Source organism: Rhinolophus sinicus, chromosome 18 (genome assembly GCF_057876585.1).
Source record: "Rhinolophus sinicus isolate RSI-liver-muscle chromosome 18, RSI-T2T, whole genome shotgun sequence".
Lineage (NCBI taxonomy): Eukaryota > Metazoa > Chordata > Mammalia > Chiroptera > Rhinolophidae > Rhinolophus > Rhinolophus sinicus.
In genome coordinates this window covers 50,022,116-50,045,081 of record NC_142518.1, presented here as the reverse complement: position 1 = coordinate 50,045,081, position 22,966 = coordinate 50,022,116, and the positions used below count along the sequence as shown (strand labels likewise).

The following is a 22,966-nucleotide window of genomic DNA, read 5'->3' as shown; positions in this document are numbered from 1 at the left end:
ATCCAGAGTCAGTTCTCCTTCCATCACCATATATTTGATCCCCATGAACACACAATGGGATTTATAGATGATGTAATACAGAATTGTACACCTGAAATCTATGTAATTTTACTAACAATTGTCACCCCAATAAATTTAAAAAATAAATTAAAAAAAAGAAAATGAAGCTTAAAAATAATGTGACATCAAGCACTGGTCTTAGTAGGTGGTATGGGTATATGTGTGGTTTTCTGTGCTCAGATTGTAAGTACTATGGAAGGGAAAATCTTTTGCCAGATATAAATTCTGTGGAAGAAACCTCTCTTTAATATTGGTCTGGTGGGAGGATACTAACACCCACTGTACATGCTAACTTTTATAGCAGAATTTTTCCATGCCTGTGAAACAGTGGCAAGGGTGGGGGACAAGGGGAAGAATGAAGGCTGGTCTCTGGTCTGGTCAAATCTGGGAGATAATCAGCCACATTATAATGAGATTCTCCAGTATGTGAAAAATAACTGAAAAGATGAAAAGCAATCAATATTAAAAATGTTTATATGACCCCCCTTTCTCTCAAGAATCGATCCTGATATATTACAGACATTGTTTACAAGGTGACAATGCAAGCAGTCAATTCAGTGTGTGTGCGTGTGTGTGTGTGTGTGTGTGTGTGTGTGTGTGTGAATTTGGAGGAGGATCATTCAAACGTTATCTAGATAAAACAAGAGTTTGATAGACTGATTTTTTTTCTCTTTTCAATTGACTATGCCAGAGTACTGTGGACACAGTTTGAGTAGATGGAGAGATGAAAAGACATACTTAATCAATTGGTCAATGCGTTGATTTATTTTCTGTCATTGAGAACAGTCTGCTTTCTGTTAAATCACCCTGTTTGTGTGCAACTTTGGGGATAAAGGGAGGGAGAGGGAAGAGGGAGCACGTTTACAGTTGTGGCTACGTGTCCACACACATGTATTAAATACAGTAGAGTTTCACCCAAAAGCAAGCTGTCCCATGATTTCCTCCCTTAGAAAGTGAAGCCACCTCATAGTAAGGTCCTTTTGATAGTTGAGTAAACAAGCCCCCTTGGAAGCCATCCAAGAAGCGCCCATCTTATATTAAATCCTCCTTGATAACAAATAGTGTTGTAAAGAGAACCTAGTGTTCTAGCTAATGAGTTAGATCATGGGTGAATGAATAGGTATAAGTTCTATACTCATGTTTATGAAAGAAAGCATAGTAATCTGATGCATTTTTCACCAGAAGGTACAAGAGTTTAATTTTGTGAATTCTGTTTACAGGAATAACAGTTTAGGTCCTTGTATTTGATACCCTTACCCCAACTTTTTTTAGATGTAACAGAAGTCAACTGGAACTTGTTTTTGAGACTGCATTCTTTTAAATGATCCCCTAATTTTGGAAATGTTGTATCAGAGCAGTGCTCTTAAGAAAAGATGTACTTATTTTATCTTATAAAAGAAAAACATCTTAATTGATTTAAAATATATTTTATATTCACTTTTCTTAATGCTTTAAAAATTAACATGTGTAAATGAGTAAGTTGGAGGATTACTATTTTTAAAACTACTATCTGGGGGCGTGCATAAATAATGTTTTATCCTTTTATTTTACAGAATTGATGAGTGTGAGTGATATAAATTCACATCTTATTGTTTTGCACTATTACTTTCTCTTCCTTTCAAAACATTTCTGAAAAGGTCACATGTTTGGATTTTTAAATACTAAATCATAGAATTAACTTCCCAATTCTGAGGTTCCACATGTGTCTTTAAACAGATCTAACAGGTGGAGAAAAGTACATTCTTTTCTTTGTAAAACTATGTCTTTTTATTTTCTACGTCTAATTTTTTTCTCCTTCTTCATTCTCCCCTTTCTTTATTTGCCTTCTTATTAAAAATATAATTTAAATAAAAACAGAATTTTATGTTAAGGCTACTCATAGCCTACAGAAAATTAAAGCAATAGCATCCTGACTTGGGAGCAAGAGAACTATCTGAATGCTAAATACTTCCAAGAGAACAGTATTTGATTTTAAGACAAACACAGCTCATGTACTAATTTAGGCAACGGTTTCCCCTATCCTTTTCTTTGTAAATATAAGAAACTGGTTTCCACACATAATGTTTCTTTTCTTGCTGGAAAGAAACACATTGGAGATTAATAATCCATTTCCCTTTTGTTATGCATTCAGAAAGTCACTGCTGTATAGATAGCCAATGTGTCCATGCATATGTATACTTGATTCCCATATTTGACTTTGTTTACATATCTGAAGCACCTAGATGCTTACTCTTTCCACATCCCACCCCACCCCCCAATCCCTTCATTTTCTATTGCTCCGATTAGGTGATGAGGATGAAACTTTTTTGCATTTACCTGGTTAAATATGGTGAAGTATTATTGTTTTTTGAACCCACCAATTCTTATTGTGGGAGAGAGAGCCACTGCTTCGAAGGCCTGAGAGAAACTGAGGTCAAAACTGCTTCTCCTACAAAGGACTTGGTTGGGAATAGGGTGGTGGCAACCTCAATACAAAGAATGTCCCAGGCAGAGGTACCAACATCCCCTGAATTTTAATGAAAATGTAATGTTAATTATATAATGAGGTTGGTAAGGAGGTCATCATAAAAGCCAACTAGGCTTTGGTTATATTTTGAGGGAAAGAAAAGAGGCAGTAAACAACTATCATAAATGCGTATAAAATATATCTATCAGTAATACATAGTGAAAATACTGATAGTGATAAATGTCTATGTATATAACTATCTCCTAAAATATCTGCTGTAGCTCCATTAGAATTCAGAATACACTGCTAGTTTGATTTCTGCGTACTTTAGTAAGAAAAGTCATAACTTTTTAATCAATTTAAAAATTTATACGATATTGAAAGAGAAAGAGGTTAGTTGGTATGAACCAAAAGAGAACCAATAGGTTTAAGACTGGATTTTGTGTTTGTAGACACATCTCTCTAACATCAGAATTATTTATAAAGAGAAATATACCCATGAGTACATATACAACATATAGCATATTTTCTACACAACACTCACATGTGCTTGGTGCACTGTGCAGCTGTAAATGATTAGGCAATCTGAAAACTGCAAGACATTACATGTGATAATGATTACCTATTAAAATGATTAAATAATTTTGCTCTGTCTGACAAAAAAAAACAAAAAAAAAACTTCAGGGTATGAACTGAGGAGGGTTTTATGTTTATAGTTAAATATCTTGTCTATTGTTTGATATTCATCTCCCCAAAAAAGTTGGATAAGGTATGTGTACTTACAAAGCCTTAAAACATAACTGCTTCTGATTTAGTAAATTACTTCTCAACCATCACTATAGGTCCTTTATTTTATTGAGGGTCTTGTGATAAAATAATAGATTTTAAATGGTATGTACAAGTGGGAAGAAGAGAAATAAATCAAACTTTTCTTCCCAATGTCTCTGTGCAATCTTTTTTCTTCCCCCAAAACTCAAATAGGAATGAACAGAATTTAGCCTCAGTTGGACAACGCTAAAGCGAACGACAGTTTACCGGAGTTCCTGCGCCCAAACAGAGCCTTAAGAATGAGAGCACATTTCCTTACATGTAGTCATTTCCCCATACCTCATTAGGAGAATGGGGTCTCACCTACCAGAAGGGCACCAGGCAGGAATGGGAAAGAAAAACAGGAGAGGTGGTTGCAGCTAGGCAAAATGAATGCCTCAGCGAAGGTCTGGGTCCAATTTCAGGAGGGACAGTTGCAGAGAAGGGTCTATCTTTTGGACGAGAGAGAGAGAGAGAGAGAGAGAGAGAGAGAGAGAGAGAGAGAGAGAGGGAGGGAGGGAGGGAGGGAGGGAGGGAGGGAGGGAGGGAGGGAGGGAGGGAGGGAGGGAGGGAGAGATTCCTTTCCTAGAACATTAAAAAGATTGCACCTCCTGAAATGAATCTTCTGCCAGGCCAGCCTTCCCCACACAGTGTTTCCCACCATTTGGGGTATGTTTTGCGTGAGCATGGGTGTGGGTGGGATAACAGGCCCTGCTGTGTGTGCAACTGTATGAAAGGCCAAAAGTCAGAGGGAGCAAATCAAGAATCAAAACAATGACTAATGATTTCCAACTTGAAGCAAAGCAGATGCGCTGTTCACCCAGAAAGTGCCCCTGTTTAAATGCTTCACTTCACACACCACACAATACAGCCAGGAGGGAAAAAAAGATTTTTTTTTTTTGGAAAATGTTTTATTTAAACCTTTTTAATCTTTTACAACAATAAAATATTGTGTCAATATAAATCCCTTGACTAAAACTGTTCACATCAAACATTAAAGCGAATTATTCTCTGATTGACACCCAACTCATCTTTGAAAGTTTCCTTTTTAACACAATGCAGAATTTATTGAAAATAAATAATTGCTGGCAAATGCAATAGGCAATTTGAATAAAATAGTTGAAAAAGCAACTCTTAATGAAAATAGCGTTTATTATACATCAGTTACTAAATGAATAAACTAAATGATCTTTCTTTAAATTAATAACTTCGAAAACGCTTAATATACAAAACTGTACAATTATAAAGTCGGCAGAAATATTTGGGTTAACTCAGGTTGGAATCATAGCGCTTAACTGCAAAGAAAAAAATCGAAACAAAAAACCCCCTAACAGTTGTAAAACATGAACTCAATGTGGAAAAAAAAATCCCAGAACTAAAACCCAACTACCAACAGAATGCAGAGGCTTGATAAAAAAGAAAAGGATTCGGGATTTGAATTAACTCTTGCTCTTCAACCTGCAGCTGGGGGAGACACAGTGTGGTGAACCAGAATCCTGGCAGCCCATACGAGCGCATCCTCCACAAGGGGCCCTAGGCTTTTTGGTCCTTAGGTAGTTTGAAGCTTTGTCTGCGGAAGTTGCGCCTGGAGGCCGGGCTAGGCAGTGAGCCCTGGTATACGAAACTCCCAGACCTGTCTGGCGGGCAGCGGCTGGGTGTTGGGTGCTTGGCCGGGGCCCACATGTGTGTGCTCCTTGGGAATGAGGTGCATCTGTGGACCTGGCATGTGGATTTGAGAGATAGCAGTAAAGCAATGGCAACTGCATTTTTTTTTTTTTGGATCTCTATACAGCTTAGCGAGATTTTTTTGTAGTTTTTGCTTTTTTGTAAATAGTAATACGATACACACAACTATCTACACACACACACACACACACACACGTTTGCACGCTCACACACGCACACACAGAGAGAGACACACAGAGAGATTAAAAAACAGACCGCCCTGGCGCTCGCTATCTAGCTCAGTCGTCACGATGGGCTTCAGAAACCAGCTGCGCTTGTCCGAGGCATGGAGACGGCTCCCGGTAAGCCCACTCAGCGACAGAGGTTACACGCACGGGAAAGAGGGTGGTAACACGGCTAGACCAAAATCCCTGTGACCTTTGCCAATCATTTCATTGTCATTCTGCACAGAGCTGAGAGCGCCTGTCCTCCACCTCCGCCCCACCCCTTCCCGGAGGATTTCTCATTCAAGGAGCTGGCGGTGAACTGAAGGTGAACCGAACTGGGAGGCGCTGACCCAGTCTGCTGCCAGCGTCTCCGGGTCGTTGTCTCCAGCGAAATCAATTGTGTGTGTGAAGGCAAAGTCCTTTGCCTAGGAGGGCCGAGGTGGGGTCGCGCTTGCTGTCGGCCTGGCTAGGTGCGGAGCCCTTGGGGGAGCTCCTGGTGCAGGCTTTCCGGTCCCCGGTAGGTGCGGAGCCCTCTGGGCTCCTCAGGTTGACCTCTATCGCCCCGGCGCTGCCGCCGAATCCTTCTCAGGCACCCGGATCTGCGCTGTGCGTTGTGGAAGCCTTCAGGGGCTCCAGAGTTCCGGGAGGAAGGGCAGAAACCTTCAAAATCGTCTCTCCTACTTCACACTAGTTTGCAAACCCAATCAGCTTGCCTATTCTGCCCATCCTAGGCACTCCGCCCACGAATATATATATATATATATATATATATATATATATATATATATATGTAATCATCAGCAACAACTCTCTCCATTGTATCCTCTCTTCTCCACAGATTCGGGATGGGGGGTTGGGTGAATGGGTAGGCACATCTCTCCCCCTCTTCATTCCAGCCTCCCCTCCCTAAGCAATTAAAAACCATCAGCTCAATGAAGGAATAATAATAGCAATAATAATGTGGAGTGATCGATTAGATACAAATTATCTCACAAATATTGTGTACAGCTTGTAATAAAACACCGCAGACATTTAGAAACGCTATAGAAGTTTTAAAAAATGCAAAACTAGTCTATTGTAAAACAGATTTCACCTGAAATACAGCTGCTATAACCAAGGCGCTGAAAGGTTATTCAGAGGCACACATCTGTCGTCCCACCCCCTCCCCCATCCCTACCCCGTCCCCTGTTACCCCACTTCTTGCTAGAGAGGAGCAACCAAACAAACCTTACTCAAAGTAAACAATATGTATTGATCAGCAGAAAAGGTTGGAAGAAACTGTTGCCCCGGCGGCAGGGGATATGAGGTTCCCTTCTGTACTGCTTAATGAAACTTGTGTATCAGCGTTAAGAAGCCTGATTGCTTGTGTGTGTGTGTGTGTGTGTGTGTGTGTGTGTGTGTGTGTGTGTGTTTCCTTTCTTATAAGTTAGAATCCCTGTTTAAAAAACAAAAACAACAACAACAACAAAAATACGGGAGAGAGAGAAAAGGAAAAAAAAAAAAAAAACGGGAGTAAGAGCGAGAGAGAACCAGAGAGATAGCAATAATAAAGCTGGAGTGAAAGGAAGAGGGTGGGAGAGAAAGAGAAATCCCGCTCTGCTCTCTGTGCCGCCGGTCGCTTGCTCGCTCCCTGCAGTCAGAGATCGTGGCAGGACGTGTCTGTTTTCACGGTGTGCGAATAAACCTCATGCGGCTGCTGATCCCCTGGTGGAGTCATTCTTTTCTCTTTCTGTCTTCGATTACAGAACCAGACACGCACCACTTCTTTTTCCAACTGGAGGCTGTCTGCCAACGAGGAAATCTCCTGCGCGGCAGGCTTGGGACACTTGAGGAAATGCGTCTCCAGAACGCCCTTGACACTCACCTCGATGGAGGTTCGCTTCTTGCGCTTGCGGCCCTGCGCAGCGATCTTGTCAATGCTGGTCGGGCTCCCTGTGGACGAATCAGCCTCCTCCAGCCACTTGTTCAGCAGCGGCTTCAGCTTGCACATATTCTTGAAGCTCAGTTGCAAGGCCTCGAACCTGCAGATGGTGGTCTGCGAGAACACGTTGCCGTACAGTGTGCCCAGCGCCAGCCCCACGTCAGCCTGCGTGAATCCTAACTTGATTCTTCTTTGTTTGAACTGTTTGGCGAACTGTTCCAACTCATCCGAGGTTGGTGTCTCCTCGTCCGAGTGGTCCTGGCAGTGGTGCGAGCCTAGGTCGCTGTGGTCTGGGGGCTCCCGGAGCACGGGGTGTAGGCTTTGTGCGGAAGCAGAGGCCGGTGGTGGGGTGAGTCCCCCGTGTTCAAGCATGCCGCTCACGGTGAAGCCCGGCTGCGAGTACACGTTAAGGGGTTGGCCGCTCGACGTGATGGACGGGTTCGGAGCCGGGCTTGTCCCCCAGGCATTCGGGTGGTTAGTGTGCGGAGAGTGGTGGGCGACGTGAGGCGAGCGGTGATGGATGATCGCGCCCAGCTGTAGGTCTTCGCGCCCGGGCTTCACGTCTTGCTGGTCCAGGGGGCTGGTGGCCAGTGTAGAGGACCATGGGCCTCCGTCGCTCAGACTGGTCACCCAATGATGCCCGAGTGGATGCCCATTGCTAGGAACTCCCTGCAAGTAATCACTTTGGAGAAGTTTCTGAGGGTTTCGGAAAGGACTTCCCTGCTGCATGCCCGCAGAGTCCGCATGGACCAGGGAGCTGGAACTGAGAATGCTGTAGGGATTTGAGGCAGCTGTGGCCATGGTCGGTGAGGATCCCCTACTAGTTCTAATGTGGCAAAGGGAGCAGCTTCAGCCTTTGACATCTATGGTGCGGGGGAGCCAAAACCGAGAGAGCGAGTTACCGGCATCCGCTGTGGCCAATTACAACGCGTCTCGGCCTGGCCTGCCGCGGTTTTGGCCAATGGCAGTGAGGGAGGCTGAGCTAGCTTTCCAAATTAGGCTGGCGAAGCTCGAGAGTTTCAGAGAGACCCAAGCAGGAAGTGCATCAAATCTTTAGGCTCCATTGGCTGCCTCGCGCTGAGTGGCGGCGGCAGCTTACTTGGTTAACCCCCACCACCATCACCTATTCACCGTGTTTGTAGTGGATGGGGAAGGATGAGAGGGATGCGTGTTTGTGTATGTGCTTGGGGTGAGGCGGCAAACTGGTTTTAGAACTCCTCTTAGATTATTTAGGTTAACCCAAATTGAGAAAGAAAAAATATTTAGAAAATAATATAACCAGTTTAAATGTCATCTAGATCTTGGCGAATATGGATTTTTCTCAGATTCACTTGGCGTTCTGGGTAAGTTATGTGTGGGGGACTGCAAAACAAAACCTTGCTACAAACTTTGAGCAAAGGAATGTCTTCGCTCAAAGTTTGTTAAGACTGACGTTCATGGTTCCAATAACTGCTATTTCGACTTACTTATTTCGTTTTATCATTTATAAGAAACTTCATACCAAGGTCAGAAAACATCTAAGAGATGCACAGTTTCTTCTGAAATTTTTGATTTAGGGCATGAAAAACTGGAAGACTCTGGGAAAGTAAAATCTAATGTGTTACTGGCAAAATTCAGTTACTTTGAAGTTCTCCTTCCAATCCAGTTGGTCAGTTGGAAGACTTGGTTTTTATTATGGCTCCATGTTAGCTCCCACCAGCGGTCCCAAAACTTCTGTCAGAGGCAATGCTTGCCGAAGCCGGCCGCCCTCCCTCACGCTCACCGCAGACTTTCGGCAGACCCGCTTTCAATAGGTACACAGGAAAACATTCCCGCTACTGCACCCGATGCTGTCCTTCGGGAAAATCGTTTTTAACATGTATTCCCCCAACCCCCATTGCAGACAAGTTGAAGTAAATGGGAATCATTTAGTGTACCCTGGAGAGAGAGAGAGAGAGAGAGAGAGAGAGAGAGAGAGAGAGAGAGAGAGAGAGAGCAGACTGTTTGACATTACCGCTCCCCCCATCCCCATCAAGCTTGAATTTGCTTTCAGCTTGAGAAGACAGGACAGCTTTTACAGTTTGGTTAGAGAAAAAGAGAGGAAAGACTTGTACCCCTAAGTTTTTATAGGTTAAGGAAGGACAAGTTCATGTGCTCCACAGCCCCATGCAAAGGTTTTGCTTGTAAGTAGAGTCGGGTGAAATGCAGAGATTTGCTCTAGCTGGGAAAAGGCAACACCGGATACGCAGCGCGATCTCTGAAGTTAAAAAATGACTTTTCATTGCATAATTTTGGAGGTAACCTAGCTGCATAATTATATTTGCACTTACGGAAGACAGCATTAGAGTCCCCTTATTGGTTTGAAATTCCATTAAATATATTACAAGAACTCCTAGGTTAAGCTTGATTTAAATTTGCATACATTTTCATATATTTAGGAGAAATAAAAGAAGGCTTGCAGCTACCAGAAAGTCATTAAGGCATTAGTTTCTCTAAGAAGACAGATCTGAAGAAAATGGAAGAAAGTGAGAAATAATAAAAACAAGGTGAGCGTATTCTGCCATTCCTTTATATAGCTAAAGAGCATCTATTTCCTGTGAAATAAGTAATTTTTTATGAGAGCACAGAGCAATAGGAGCTTATGTTGGTAAATGTAAACTATCTATTAGGCAGGAAAATCTGGCATCTGGTTGAGATATATTTCTTTTTATATTTCTTAAAAAAGGATAAACACTTAGTAATTGTTGGCAGAGAAGATCTTTGCCATCTTCCCCCTCCTCCTTCTCTCTCAAGATGAAATTGTGGATTCATTTGCTGGTGTCCTATTGTAAAGGTTTATCTGCATATAATCTCTCTCTCTCTCTCTCTCTCTCTCTCTCTCTCTCTCTCTCTCTCTCTCTCTCTCTCTCTGTTCTTTTTCTGCCGAGGAACATCCTTTCTTTACTGCCAACTGTGTGTATCTTCCTTTGCAAGAATGCAGTCTGATTTGTGCCTGAACTCTTGCTTCCTGAAGAAAAAAAGAGCTTGTTAAAATCAAACAAAAATAAAAGTTTTCAGGTGTTCTGTTAGGCTGCCTGTTCAAGGATCCATTTGCCAGTCTGTCTGTGTTGGGTCAGTTTAGAGGTCAGAAGGAAGCACATTGAAGAAACCATATTAGCAAAAAGATCATGATCATTGCCATGTTGTTGCTGGCGGTGGGTTCCCCACCCCCACCGTGGCAGCTGCGTTTGGGTGAAAGAATTGCTAATCTTAGTCTGACCATTCAGGGGGTTAAGGCAATTATCAATTGATAAGACTTTTGCACGAAGAAGAAAGGGTTCCTTTTCCAATTCTGATTTCCCTAAATTCTTAAAATCAACCTTCCGCTTGCCCTCGGCCTCTGCCCTGGGCAACTGCTTTTTACCAGACCTGAAAAAATGGTTCAGACTATTTATCCTAAGGCTTGGTCCAGGGGAGTATAGAGTAGGGTGTAGCTGTGCTCAGGGACAGGTTTTTTTTTATACGTTTGTTTTGCAGTCTTTTAATGTGAGAATACCTTCTGTCAGGAGCAAAACCCAACATAGTCGGTTTTCTTTTTCTTTTTCTATCCTTTCTTTCTTCCCCCTCCCTCCTTCTCTCCCTATCTTTTTTTGTCTTTCTTTTTGTTTTAAAAAATTAGTTCCCATGAATATAGATACCACCTATTAAACTCAGGTGCAAGCACATCCTGGAGCAGCTGTGATAGTATCTTATTTTGGACTTAAGGTGTTGTTTTTTGTGTTGTTGTTGTTTTTTAAGAAAATATCTGCATATAGTCAAATCTTCTTGCTGTTCTAACTAATCTACTGGAGAGGTTTCCTTTGCCTACTCCTGTCAGTCTAACTTCCCAAGTGTAACAGATGCCGCTCTCAAGCGCTCCTTTCTGTGGCTTCTCTTTATTCAGCCTTGCATATTTCTCCCCATGATCTGGGTTTCCATAGCGAGAGGAATAAAAGGGGGGACCATGGTCACAAATCCCCTGCCCCATGCAAAATGAAAGAGCCTCATTCAATAGAAACGACCCCGTCTGGACATGGGAGAAAAATAAGTCCGTGTGAAGTTACTGTTGCAAAGAGCTGGTAACTTATTTTTCATAGACTGCATTTTGCCTTAAACTCAAAGTTACCACTGGTAAACCTGCTCTCTTGGGTAGTTGGGCTATATACACAGCTTGGTGTTCTCACCGTGATCTTGAAGTCCACTGCTGGGTCTTCAGATCTGATTTACCCCATCCCTTTTAGAGCTATGGTTTGAATATAATAATAACTATCCAACCCTACCAGACTGGGGCAGCTAAAAGTTGCCCTGGAGAGGAGCCGGATTTACAAGTCGACAAATTGTAATTTTAGCAAGTCTACACACCTGTCTCCCGCCAGGCTGCAAAGGTTTTGATTTCCTTGTGAGGCCAGTACAAGGTACTAACTTCATTCCTTCTTGGGTTGCCCTTACACCCCAGATTGCCATCTCACCCTACCCATCACTTTGCTTGGTTTCTAAGAGGGCAATTCAGTTAATTTTAAAAAGCAATTCAGATTCGTTTGATTTACCTGTATGTTCATTCAATTTGTAACATGGGGATTCACAGTGGCTCTCTTCCCTCACAAGATTTAAGGATATATAACAATTCCTGAGAGACTTCACAGACCCTCTCTCCCCCTTTTTAAAGCAAGGAAGGGCTCACAAAAGAAATTAAGCAGATTAATGTGGTTCAGGTTGAGCTCCTGTGGAAGCACACGAGCATGGTTGCAGCTGGGCAGCCTGTGCCCAGGCTCTTTCAGAAAGCGCCCCAGCCATGGGGATTATTCCTCTTGTAGATTTCACATATGGGTGTAGATTACGAATCGTTCTCATTATCCGTACAAATTGGAGTAGGAGGAGGCAGTTTGGAGCTGGGGCTGGCAGGGGATGGAGAAGGGGTTCAGGAAAGAAATCCAAAGGCCAGATTTGAATGTCTATAATACAGCAAGAAGCTCCAGACGGTGGGTCGGTAGGTCGTGGCACATAGACATGAACCCAAGATTGAAAAACTTCACCTTCAACACAAATTTACTTTGGAAACAGGACGAGATTGGGCTTTGTAGCGACAAGTATATAGTTTCTTTTTATAATGGGGGAGCTCATAAGGGAACGGAAACAATTGAATAGTTTCTGAAAGCCGCAGAAAAAGAAACCTTTTTCCTGGTGTTTGTACACTGAGTTTATGAGGCTTTCTTGATGTGAGACACAGCTGCCCTTCAGAGCACCAGCCCACTGTAGCTCCTCTTACAGTTGTCCTTGTTGTTGTTTTTCTTCTTCTTCTCCTTCTTCTCACCACCCCCTCTTCTAATTCTAATTCTTGGCAAACCGCGTGGGGGAAGGTAAGGGGCTCGTAATATTCTGGGGAAGAATTTTTAAAAATTAGATGGCATTAGCAGACATTAGCCCATACTGATTCAAGCTCAATTGGTTCATTATTTTTAGATCTCTGTTGGCTTTCCTTTACAGTGAGGAAAAGAATCTTTAGAGGAAAGGGGAGAGGGAGGGAGAGGTGTGATAGCATACAGCAGCGAATGCTGCAGGAGACACAGGGTAATTTAAAAAATAAAATATTCTTCATGAAACATTTAATACAAATACCTCAATCTTAAAGAACACTAGTCATTTGCTAGCAAAATCGAATGTCAGTGGGGAAGTGCTGAGACATTGTGTGGCTGGGGCGGCTGACAGGATGGTTAGAGGATAGACAGGGACAATAGAGACCCTCACTTCAGAGGGAAAGGATGCTGGCTCCCATAGCTGCGTTGGCAAGGTGGTGTTGATCCAGTCTCAGTTTCTCTTCTGAGGTCACTTTTCTTGCCATTACCACTGTCGACGGGTGAACCCTGCTCTCACAGGTTCCCAGGGAACGAGCTCTATGGAGGCAGAGCTATTGTGCAGTACTCCGTGTTTATCATTTTCCCGGCACCAGGATTTGGGGTGTCTAGGAATTACTGTGGTCGTTTGCCAGTCGCTTGTTTTGTACTGCAGACAGAGCCTAGTTTTGAGGAATACAGTTGACAGTTGTACAAAATACAAACACCATGTGGAATTGCCTTTTTTTTTTTTTTAATGGAGTGGCAGAATGTTTCCAAATTTAAACCATGATGCTGGTTATTATTTGTATCTTGAATGTTTTTCTTAAGGTCAGAAATGATGGGAGTATTTAAAGACGAGAGAAAAAAAGTTTCAGCTGCATGGTCGATCAGAGGGCACGTAGAGATGATCTATTTAAATTCTGCGGATCGGTATTCGAAGCATCAATAAGTCATCTAGTTGAGTATTAGACGCTTTTTGTAAGTCACTTCACTAGTTACTACAGCCGCCTCAAATTGCAATGCACTTCCTTCTTCACGGACGGATTAGCGTTTTAACGTGCAAGATTGTAAGAATGCTCTGGCTTCATTCACAACGGAGATCGGTATTCCCTGCATCGCACCCCCCACCCCTTCTTAGTAAATAGTATTTATTGAAATGGCAGGCATTCTGCATCTCCGTGCGGTGATGGGACAATGGGAAATGTGATTACAGATGTAAATATAGGCTCCTTCTAGGAAAAGACATTTAGTAAGTAATCTCCTGAGTGTTTGGGGCTCACGTTACTATTTTCAGACCCCACAGTGGGTAAGAACCCATATCACATTTGAGAATAAGCAGGCAACCAGATTTAATCTGTTATCATTATTCAGAAATTTCGATTATTGGGAGATTAGGTAAGGAAGAGGGCTGATTATTCAGAGAAAAATTGATTAAATATCTATAGCTATAAAATGCATATTTTATATATATCTATCATCTGTCCAGAGAGAGAGAGAGAGAGAGAGAGAGAGAGAGAGAGAGAGAGAGAGAGAGAGAGAGAGAGAGAAATGTGGAGAAAAGTCCACTTTGCAAGGACATTTTGGAAACTCATTTTTTACAAGAATATTAGTGCTTCCAAAATTAGTTGTGATTGTTGTTGTGTTAGTTCTTGGGGGAGGGGTGTTGGTTTCCTGAGTGCTGTTAAAATCTCCATCTCCTATAACTTTTCTTTGAGTACACAACTCTTGTATTTTGCCTCACTCCCTATTGAGGGAATCAATTTGGCTCCCCTGCTTCGAGAAGAGATCCACTTGATCTGGTATTTCATTTTCCAGCTTCCTGCAGATGTGTGTGTGTGTGTGTGTGTGTGTGTGTGTGTGTGTGTGTGTGTGTGTTTTATATCCAAGAACTTTTTGGAATTTCTTTTCAAGTTACAAGTGCTCAGGCAGCCGGCAAAAGAACCCAGACCTTCACCAGATCTCCCTTTGGTGAGTCAGCTCCCCTGGCCACCACTACCTGGTTTCAATTCTGGTGTTACCAGGAACCCAAACTCCATAGCTCCAATATGTAGGGAGTCAGAGCCAGAGAGAATCTAGGAGCTGCCCCAAAGCTCAGTCCACAGCCTGAGTGGTGGAAGGGGGGGCTATCTGGGCAAAAGCTGGTTCTCTCACCTCAGGGGTCACCTGGCTAAAATCTTGGGATGAAGCCCAGTGGTTAGAGCTGCTCTTAGCCTGTAAGATACATCCTAGATAGAGGTGGTTGGGCCAGAACTAAGGTGGGCATGTTAAACTGAGATATGCACCGAGATAACTCGGTGGATGACCATTCTTTGGGCCAAATGGGTCCTATTTCGATAATTGGGCAGACAGTGTAAGGGGCTTATTTTGCCAGCCTCCTGGCACTCACTTCCCTGCCTTCCCCAGGTGCTTGTCCTCTATTTGGAGCAGGATTCCTAGGATAGAGGTGAAGCTCAATTTCCCTGTTTGGAAATGGAGGGAGGGAGCGATGGCCTAGAAGAGCTGGCACCAAGGCAGCTATGTGAGCTGTGAGCCTAGGGGCCAGCCAGCAGTGAAACTCTCCGAATCCCCTGAGACTGGCCAGCCTGGCCAAGAATTCTTGTCCTTGGGCAGCCTGTGTCCCTCGCCCTATGGGCCCCTTGACCATTCCTAAGCCCAATGTCTCCCTCTCTAGGCCAGCACAAAGGTAAAGGTGTTCAAGGTGACCCTTTTCCAGGATACAAGGCCCAGGTCCTTCACTGCCAAATGCTGTATGTTACTGCAACTCTGCCTCAATGGCACCCTCCCTTTGGATGTGCTTAGAAGGGCAGCATCACCATAACTTTTCTTGTGTGTGTTGAATGTGATAATCACCCTAAAATATTTTGTCCAGGCACTAAGATGCTAACTCAGATCACATTGAGGGCAGCAGGATTTAAACCTGCCTGCTCCTCCTTAAAAAGAACAAATTTCCTGTTTTTAACAATTAACAGGGGAAAGAGAAACTTTAGGCTACTAAGGAAACTCTGGACAATCTAAATAACGACACTGAAATTTCTTTTGTACATGCTAAATATTCCTTTTATCTTACTCAAATGATAGTGAGAATGAAGCTCTCTTCTTTCCCCTACCTACCCTCTTTTTACTACTACTTTTGGAGAGAGATTGGGGTTCCTGTTTTCAGTTAAACTATAATTCAATTACATCTGCTCCTATCTTTACCTTTATTTTTTTTAATTTTATTAAATTCATTGGGGTCACATTGATTAATAAAATTATATAGGTTTCAAGTGTACATTTCTATGAAATACCATCTGAAGGCTTGCCTGGCAGGGGGTGTAAGTCAGTGGTAGAGTGGGAACTTATTATCTTTACCTTTAAATGCACTTTTTCCACAGGCATTTGATGTACTTGATGTAAACATTAAATATGCCCTCTCTCCTTAAACAAATAGATCATGAACACCTGTGTGTGTGTGTGTGTGTGTGTGTGTGTCTGTGAGAGAGAGAGAGAGTTTACATGGCTGAACCTTTGCATATCGAAGAACAGATCTATTTCAGTGCAAATTGCCTTCAAAAATGATCTGAACTCTAAGACTGGATTTCAGCTCTGTGGAAACTGAGTCTTATAGCTGTGGAAATTTGATTTTCTTTTAACACCTAGTTGGCAGCTTTGTACAGAACTGTGATTTGTCCTATACAAACACCCACATCAGTGAAAGAGAAGCATTTGTGTCCTCTTCCCTTTCCTTATTCTTCAAAGTAGAAGAACTGCATTTCAAACGTATTCTGTATGTTTTCAGTATTATCAAGGAATCTGCAAAGTTTTCTAAAAAGGAAGAAAATAATTCATAACATGCAAATAGAAACACTTAGGGAAAGATAGAAAGTGTTTTTTTCCTGAGAGTTTACTACTAGACATGGAAAGAGACCAAGATTTCTAAAAACACTTCTAGTCAGATGATTACTCACATTATAAATATGTGTATATTTACTCTTCTCTTTTTATCTCTTTGGAGAAAGTCTCATCCCAGACAACTGGATTTAAAACTCTATTTTATAGTCTATCCTACCTCCATATTTTAAAAGGTGTGACATCTATTCATGTTATTAAAGGAAACCAGAATATAGTTATTTAAGCATTCTTTATAAACTTTTCCAAATACTTGTTTGGAAGTAAAAATCATCTCTGCCATGTACAACATATCAGAAAGCATTGTGTCTTCATGGAATACTTATTTTTGGAGTTCATTGTTGAAAGTAAGTAATGATCATTGAGTAAGCTAGTTCTGATGAATGATGGAGCTTTGTTGAGAAAAATATGTTAAAATGTTCCTAGCTTATGTACTTGTATCTGGACACTGTTTTCAGATGTGTTGGAGTATTTCTGATTTACTGGATCAGCAAACTGCTTTGAAATGACTAGTAGCGTATAAGTAGATTGCAAGTAAACCTAGTGAATTCAGATGATTCTATATCCGTTTAATTTATGTTTTATAGTTAGCTTAGCATTTTGATTTGATTGCCTTAGTAATGTGAATTGCCTACAGCTGCTGATGATACAGCTTTAATTCTGTTTTAAAGGTCATGTAAACATGTGCCTGTAGCATAAGGAATGCAAATTCAATTCCCTTTTAATGTTTCCTCACATTCACTTCACAGCCTTCACCTAGAAAATTAGCGGGATTTAATATAAAACTATTTTAATGTTATGATTTCATTAAAATCCTTTTTCAATGTTTTACTTTTCCTTTTGCAGGGTAAAGAAGTCTTCCTCCGCTTTGCAGTGCATAACTCATACAACATACATCACTCATACTGGAGGCAAAAAAAAAATTTTTTCTGTTAAGATCTATTTACTTTTCCAATGCTTTTTCCTAATCAAGAGCTGAGAACTTAATTTCAGTCTCCCTATAGCTGCAGGTAAAAGGACACAAACCAAACTAGATAATCTAACCACATTTTAAATTGCAGTAAAGATGTCAGAATATTTTGCACATGTGCAGGAGTTTGCAGTCACAAGCAGTTTTGCGATATGAACCATGATCGAAATGAACTGTGGAAAACATATATCAAAAGGAAAAAAAAAACTCTTAAAAAACTCTTAAAATAGAATTGGCATAGAGAAGAAAGCTTTAGTTGTTCCAAATTAATATAAAAGGCATACGTATTATAGCTTCAAGGTTCAATGACTTAAATATTGGGTGTTATGTGGAGTTATTTTTAAATTACTTTAAAAATATGTTATGATCTTGAGACTAATGCAAGATTATGCCACTAGATTATGTTAACAGTTTTCAAAATGTACTTTAAGAAACTGAATAAATCTTTACAAAATATGCAGTTGTTATTGGCAGAGACAGTCATGTAGGGTGAAGGAAGTGGAGATGTAAACACATAGGTTGAAATAAAGTGGAAAGCTTAACCTAATGCTTGTGAAGACATCATTGTGATGTTTTAATTTGTATCTCTGTCATTTATATATCTCTAAGCTAAAACTTGTTCACACTGAAATTTAGCTGGAGATAATGTTTTCAAATATCTTTCTCCTTAAATTGGATTGACCAAGTGATGGGAGTGCTAAAAATATAAATAGAAAAATATTTAAATAAATTGAATTGTTTACATATTGCTAATATAACAGAAAATAAAAATAAAAGCACATATAAATGAAGCCTGAAAATGATCAGTCTCAAATGTAGTTTCATTTGGTATTGAGGGACAATAATTCAAAAGTTTGGACTTCATCTGGAAGATAACTGCAATTCTAGTGTAGAAAATGTGTTTTGCTTTATTTGTGTTTTAAGACTGAGTGCTACCCACAACACATATATAATCATGAAAGCCCATAGAAGAAAAGAGCTATGGTTATTTTAGATGCTGATCTAAGTGCTTGATTTCTTTAAAAATTAAATTTATTGGGGTGACAATAGTTAGTAAAATTACATTGGCTTCAAGTGTACAATTCTATAATACATCATCTACATATCACATTGTGTGCTCACCACCCAGAGTCAGTTCTCCTTCTATCACCATATATTTGACCCCCTTTATCCTCTTCTCCCACCCCCCTCCTCCCTTACCCTCTGGTAACCCCAAAACTATTGTCTGTGTCTATGAGTTTTTGTTTCTTTATTTGTTTGTCTTGTTCCTTTGTTGCCTTCAGTTTTATATTTCACGTATGAGTGAAGTCATATGGTTCTCGACTTTTTCTGTCTGTTTTGCTTAGCATAATAATCTCAAGATCCATCCATGTCGCAAATGGCAGTATTTCATCTTTTCTTACGGCAGAGTTGTGCTTGATTTTTTTTTCTTAAATTGCCTCTGGTTTGATGCTTACACTTTTCAAGCACTCCCCCCCACCCCTTTTTCCTAGTAGCAGGGAACTCAATATACAAAGTTTATATTTAAAGCCTGAAAAAATTGCTATATTTTCATTAACACTATGGACTCTAGCAATGTAATACTGCAGAGATAGTTGATTGGTGATAAAATCAGTATGAAAGTAGTCACTGCTTTCTGTGATTTGGCCCTCCTGCTTTATGTCAGTATAAGTCAGAATCGAAACTGCATGGAGATGGATTTGTTTTTTGTGGTTATTTTTACATAATATTTGTGTTGATGTATATATGTTCTTAGAATGAGAACCATGACTGGAAAAGCTGTATTACACCCAAACTAAAAATTCTCAATGTGCTGTGCCTTTGATAGAAGACTTTCAGTTACATGACTATTTTCTTCCTTAAGGAAATTTAAATTTTACAGTGATACAAGCCCTACGTTTTTGGAATTTGCATTTTGAGCAATAAATTGTAATGAGAAAATTTCTAGTTTTTCATCCTGACTTAAAAGTTTAAGGATTCTACTCACAAAAGTGCCCCTTTAAATAGAAATGGAAAGTAAATAAAATGGAGCTCCAAAACCAGATTACTGCATGGAGGTCTATGAGTTGTGTCTGAGACAGATGATCATCACTCACTCATTTGGTTGTATGCATTTTATGTCACCTTAGTCAGATGATACTGCATCTACAGGTGTCAGTTTCAATGTATATACACATTTTCCTTTGATGGTACTTTCATTTCCTGGTCAAAAAGATACAAAGATACTTCTCACAGTTGAAAGTTAGCTGTGACTACATGCTTTTGCTCCAAAAGAATCTCATTCATGTGTGAGTAGCATGTATCTCAGGAAATAGCTTTGCCTAGAGTAGCTGGACTAAAAATAACATTTAAAAAGGAAAAAACAAACAAACTTCAGCATCACATGTAATCCAGACATGCTGTAATCCACTTACTAAATAGTTAATGGGTATGGTTCTTTAACTTGAGTGCATTCACACACATATCCTGAAAACAAGCCAGGGTAATTTTTAGTGCAGTTAAACCTACCATCATTTATTTTCAGATTCCTTTCAACTGCAGCCTGTTTCCACAATTGTCCAATATCCTATAGCTTCCCCATTGAACAATGGTACCTTCTATTTGTGTTCTGAGAATGAGTGATTTGAACACAAGCATGTTATACAGAGGCAGTTTGTGGCTGATTCTATTAATGTTGCCTTTATCAGTAAGTAGCTTTAAATATGAAGAAGTTTAAATGACTATAATGAATTAAATATGGCATTACAAAACACCTGTTCTTGTCAAATCACTAGTTTACATAGTAATATACATGGAAATTCTTTGTTATATGTATTCAGAGAAAGTTTACATATTTACTTAAATCAACTTCATTAGAACAACTGAGAGAAACAGTGTGTCTGAAACAATGATCCACAATTTGACATTTCCTAATAATGTATGTTCTTGTATGTTCTACTGTGTGTTTTTCTTCGTTATCTTCTTATATCTGAAGTTCTATTCCCACCCCCTTCCCTCGACCCCATGTATTTGATCATTTCTCTAAGTCCCTTGGCTGAACCAATCTCTTTTCATGCAGAGGATAAAAAGAGAAGAACTTCAAAGTAGGTTCAGGTAATTAACAGCTGAGGGGAATATAATCTAAACCATAGGCCCTGCTTTGCACCCAGGCTGGCTCTCTGAGCCAGCCGGCAAGGGAGTGCCTATTCCCTATAGCATCTAAATCTGCTTCCTCTGAACAGCACCGCCAGGCCTCCAGTTATCACATCTGCATTTCAAACACCATAGCTCTGGCATTAATTATTAATTAGCCTACAGTCACCCTAGAGGATTCAAGTTCCAGTCTGCACATACTTATTCATTGACCTCTATCTTAGTTTTTGTTGGGGGGAAAAACTCAGTAGAATGCTTAATAATTTCCTTTCTCTAAAAACTTCTGTTCTATTTCATGGAGGGGAAACAGTATATTTTCCAAGTGGGAATAATCACACAGTGGCCCCCCAAAATTGTTTACAGTAAAATGCTTTGTCAAAGGTTGAGGGGCATAGAAGAAGTGAAATGATTTATAGACAGTATTGTGTTGAAATACACTTTTTAATATTCAACACATTGAGTAGCTGTAGTTTGCCCCCAATTGGGAGACACAGTCACGGGACAAAGCCAAATATTCTTTAGTTCTCTGTGAGAGCAACTGCAGAACTTGTAAAGTAAACTAGATTTTATCCTTGGAAAATACATGTGCATGATCAATGAAACTAGTGGTAGGTGCATGTGAAGGTAGGAATGTCCAACAAAACTATAAATACAAAAATGATTTTTTAAAAAGATAGTCTAACTTTTGGTTTATTTCAAATAGAAATATAAAGATGTTCCTTTCTTACCAGTAAATATTTTAATGTGTAAATTAAATTATTATTACATTTGTGACAAACTACTTCGCCTAAATATGGAAGCCTTTACAGAACAGCATAGAGTTTAATTGAGTTGAGCTGAGTTAGGCAGAACCAGATTTCTATCTCAGCCCTGCCACTTAATAAGTGACCTTAGATCATGTATTGTTTCTGAGAATATGACATACCTTTAGGATAATGAGGATTGCATTAGAACCTATTTCATGGTTTGTTATGAGAATTAAATGACACATTGTATATAAAATGCTCATCATGCTACCTGACATATAGTAATGCTCAATGAGTGTTAATGATTTTAATAATTATTTGTTCCATTATTTTATTGTGAGATTTCTATAGTTCATCTTAATTTGGTTTTACTTAAATATCAGTTCCACATTGTATGTCTTTCTCAATATAGGTTTTTTGCATAACCATGTATAAGCTTGGTCCCTGCTGTCCTACTCAGAAACTACTATCACTAATGTCCCTAATACCACTCACTTGTCATTGTAATTGCCCTCTTCCTCACCCCAAATCCTACTTTTTTGCTTTGTATTCTGGCATTTATTTTGGAATCTAGTCATCACTGCTGCAAATCTCTCCCCTTAATACAAGAGCCCCTGTGGGGCTTTCCCAAACTTTTCAACTTTTATCCTTGGCATGTGGAGCCTCCTTTGGAACCACAGTGCCTGTAAGATGTTTCTTTTCCCTGGAATTCATCCAGGAACCCCTTCCAGAGAAAATGTGACAAGAGTGGGATTGGGGCACAGGTTTTGCTACTTCTGCCAAGACTGAGAGTCTGCTTCTAATACTCAAGTGGAAGGAGATGTCCTGTTTCCCTGAGTATAAATTCAGAAATACCGTCCCATACAAATGAAGTTATAAATGATAGTTAAGGCATGATACTATGAACAATATGCAGTGTTTTGGTTATTTTGGTTTTGTTGTGTAGGAAAAATAATTGTTTTTCTCAGATTTATACATTTTAAAATTCTTATTTTACTATGGTTTTCATTGTCACTATTTACATTGGACAAGTTAGGTTTCAGTCAAATAAATGGATCAGCTGAGGTGGAAATGTTAATTTTTCTGAGCATAGAATAATGTAAAAATGGATTTTAAACAAATAACACAGGTACAGGTATAGAGAACCAACAAAAATAGTCACCTAAAGAATAGCTGTATTTTGGAAATGGTTAATAGCTAGTGAATCAGAGTTCTCTAGGAGTGTGGGGTAAGGCTTTAATTTATATCAGTTCTTACACCAGTCTTCACTTATAATGATAGATTGAAATGAAAGCATCAAAATCATACTTAGAGAATTTTTAGGGATGATTAATATATTGTATGGGAATTAAAATTTTGAAAGATTTCAACAGTGTGGAATGTTAGGATGAAACATTGAGACAGAGAAAGTTAGAGTTAGATGGGTCTTCAAAATTATCTATTAATAAATTAATGCAGACGTATCCTCTACAGTACTCCTGAGCAATGGTCCTTTAGTCTTTACTGGGACACGTCTACTAGTAAGGAGTTCACCACATTCAAAAGTAGCTCCTTTCATTTTGGCAAAGCTTTGTTAGAAAACTGTTTCTTTCCTTTTTATTTTAATTAAAGTTTATTGGGGTGATCATTGCTAGTAAAGTTACATAAATTTCAGGTATACCATTCTGTATTAGATCCTCTATAAATCACATTCTGTGTTCACCACCCAGAGTCAGTTCTCCTTTCATCACCATATATTTGATCCCCTTTACCCTTATCTCCCACTCCCTCTCCC

At 40.1% G+C, this 22,966-nt stretch overlaps 1 protein-coding gene and 1 long non-coding RNA gene across 2 annotated transcripts; one reads left to right on the top strand and one right to left on the bottom strand.

Moving 5' to 3' along the window:
* Positions 1-4,202: 4,202 nt before the first annotated feature.
* On the bottom strand, positions 4,203-7,991 carry POU3F4 (POU class 3 homeobox 4). Its single transcript, XM_019717601.3, has one exon. The coding sequence runs from the start codon at positions 7,925-7,927 to the stop codon at positions 6,842-6,844; it is 1,086 nt and encodes a 361-aa protein (XP_019573160.1). The 5' UTR covers positions 7,928-7,991; the 3' UTR covers positions 4,203-6,841.
* Positions 7,992-8,196: 205 nt separating this feature from the next.
* On the top strand, positions 8,197-17,861 carry LOC141569657 (uncharacterized). Its single transcript, XR_012493378.2, has 3 exons — positions 8,197-8,469; positions 9,544-9,651; positions 17,191-17,861. It is a non-coding gene; the product is annotated as an uncharacterized LOC141569657 (long non-coding RNA).
* The last annotated feature ends 5,105 nt before the right edge of the window (positions 17,862-22,966 follow it).

What these genes read in the sequence shown, in the direction of transcription:
- POU3F4 (XM_019717601.3), bottom strand. Translation starts at nt 7,927, where the DNA reads ATGGCCACAGCTGCCTCAAATCCCTACAGCATTCTCAGTTCCAGCTCC.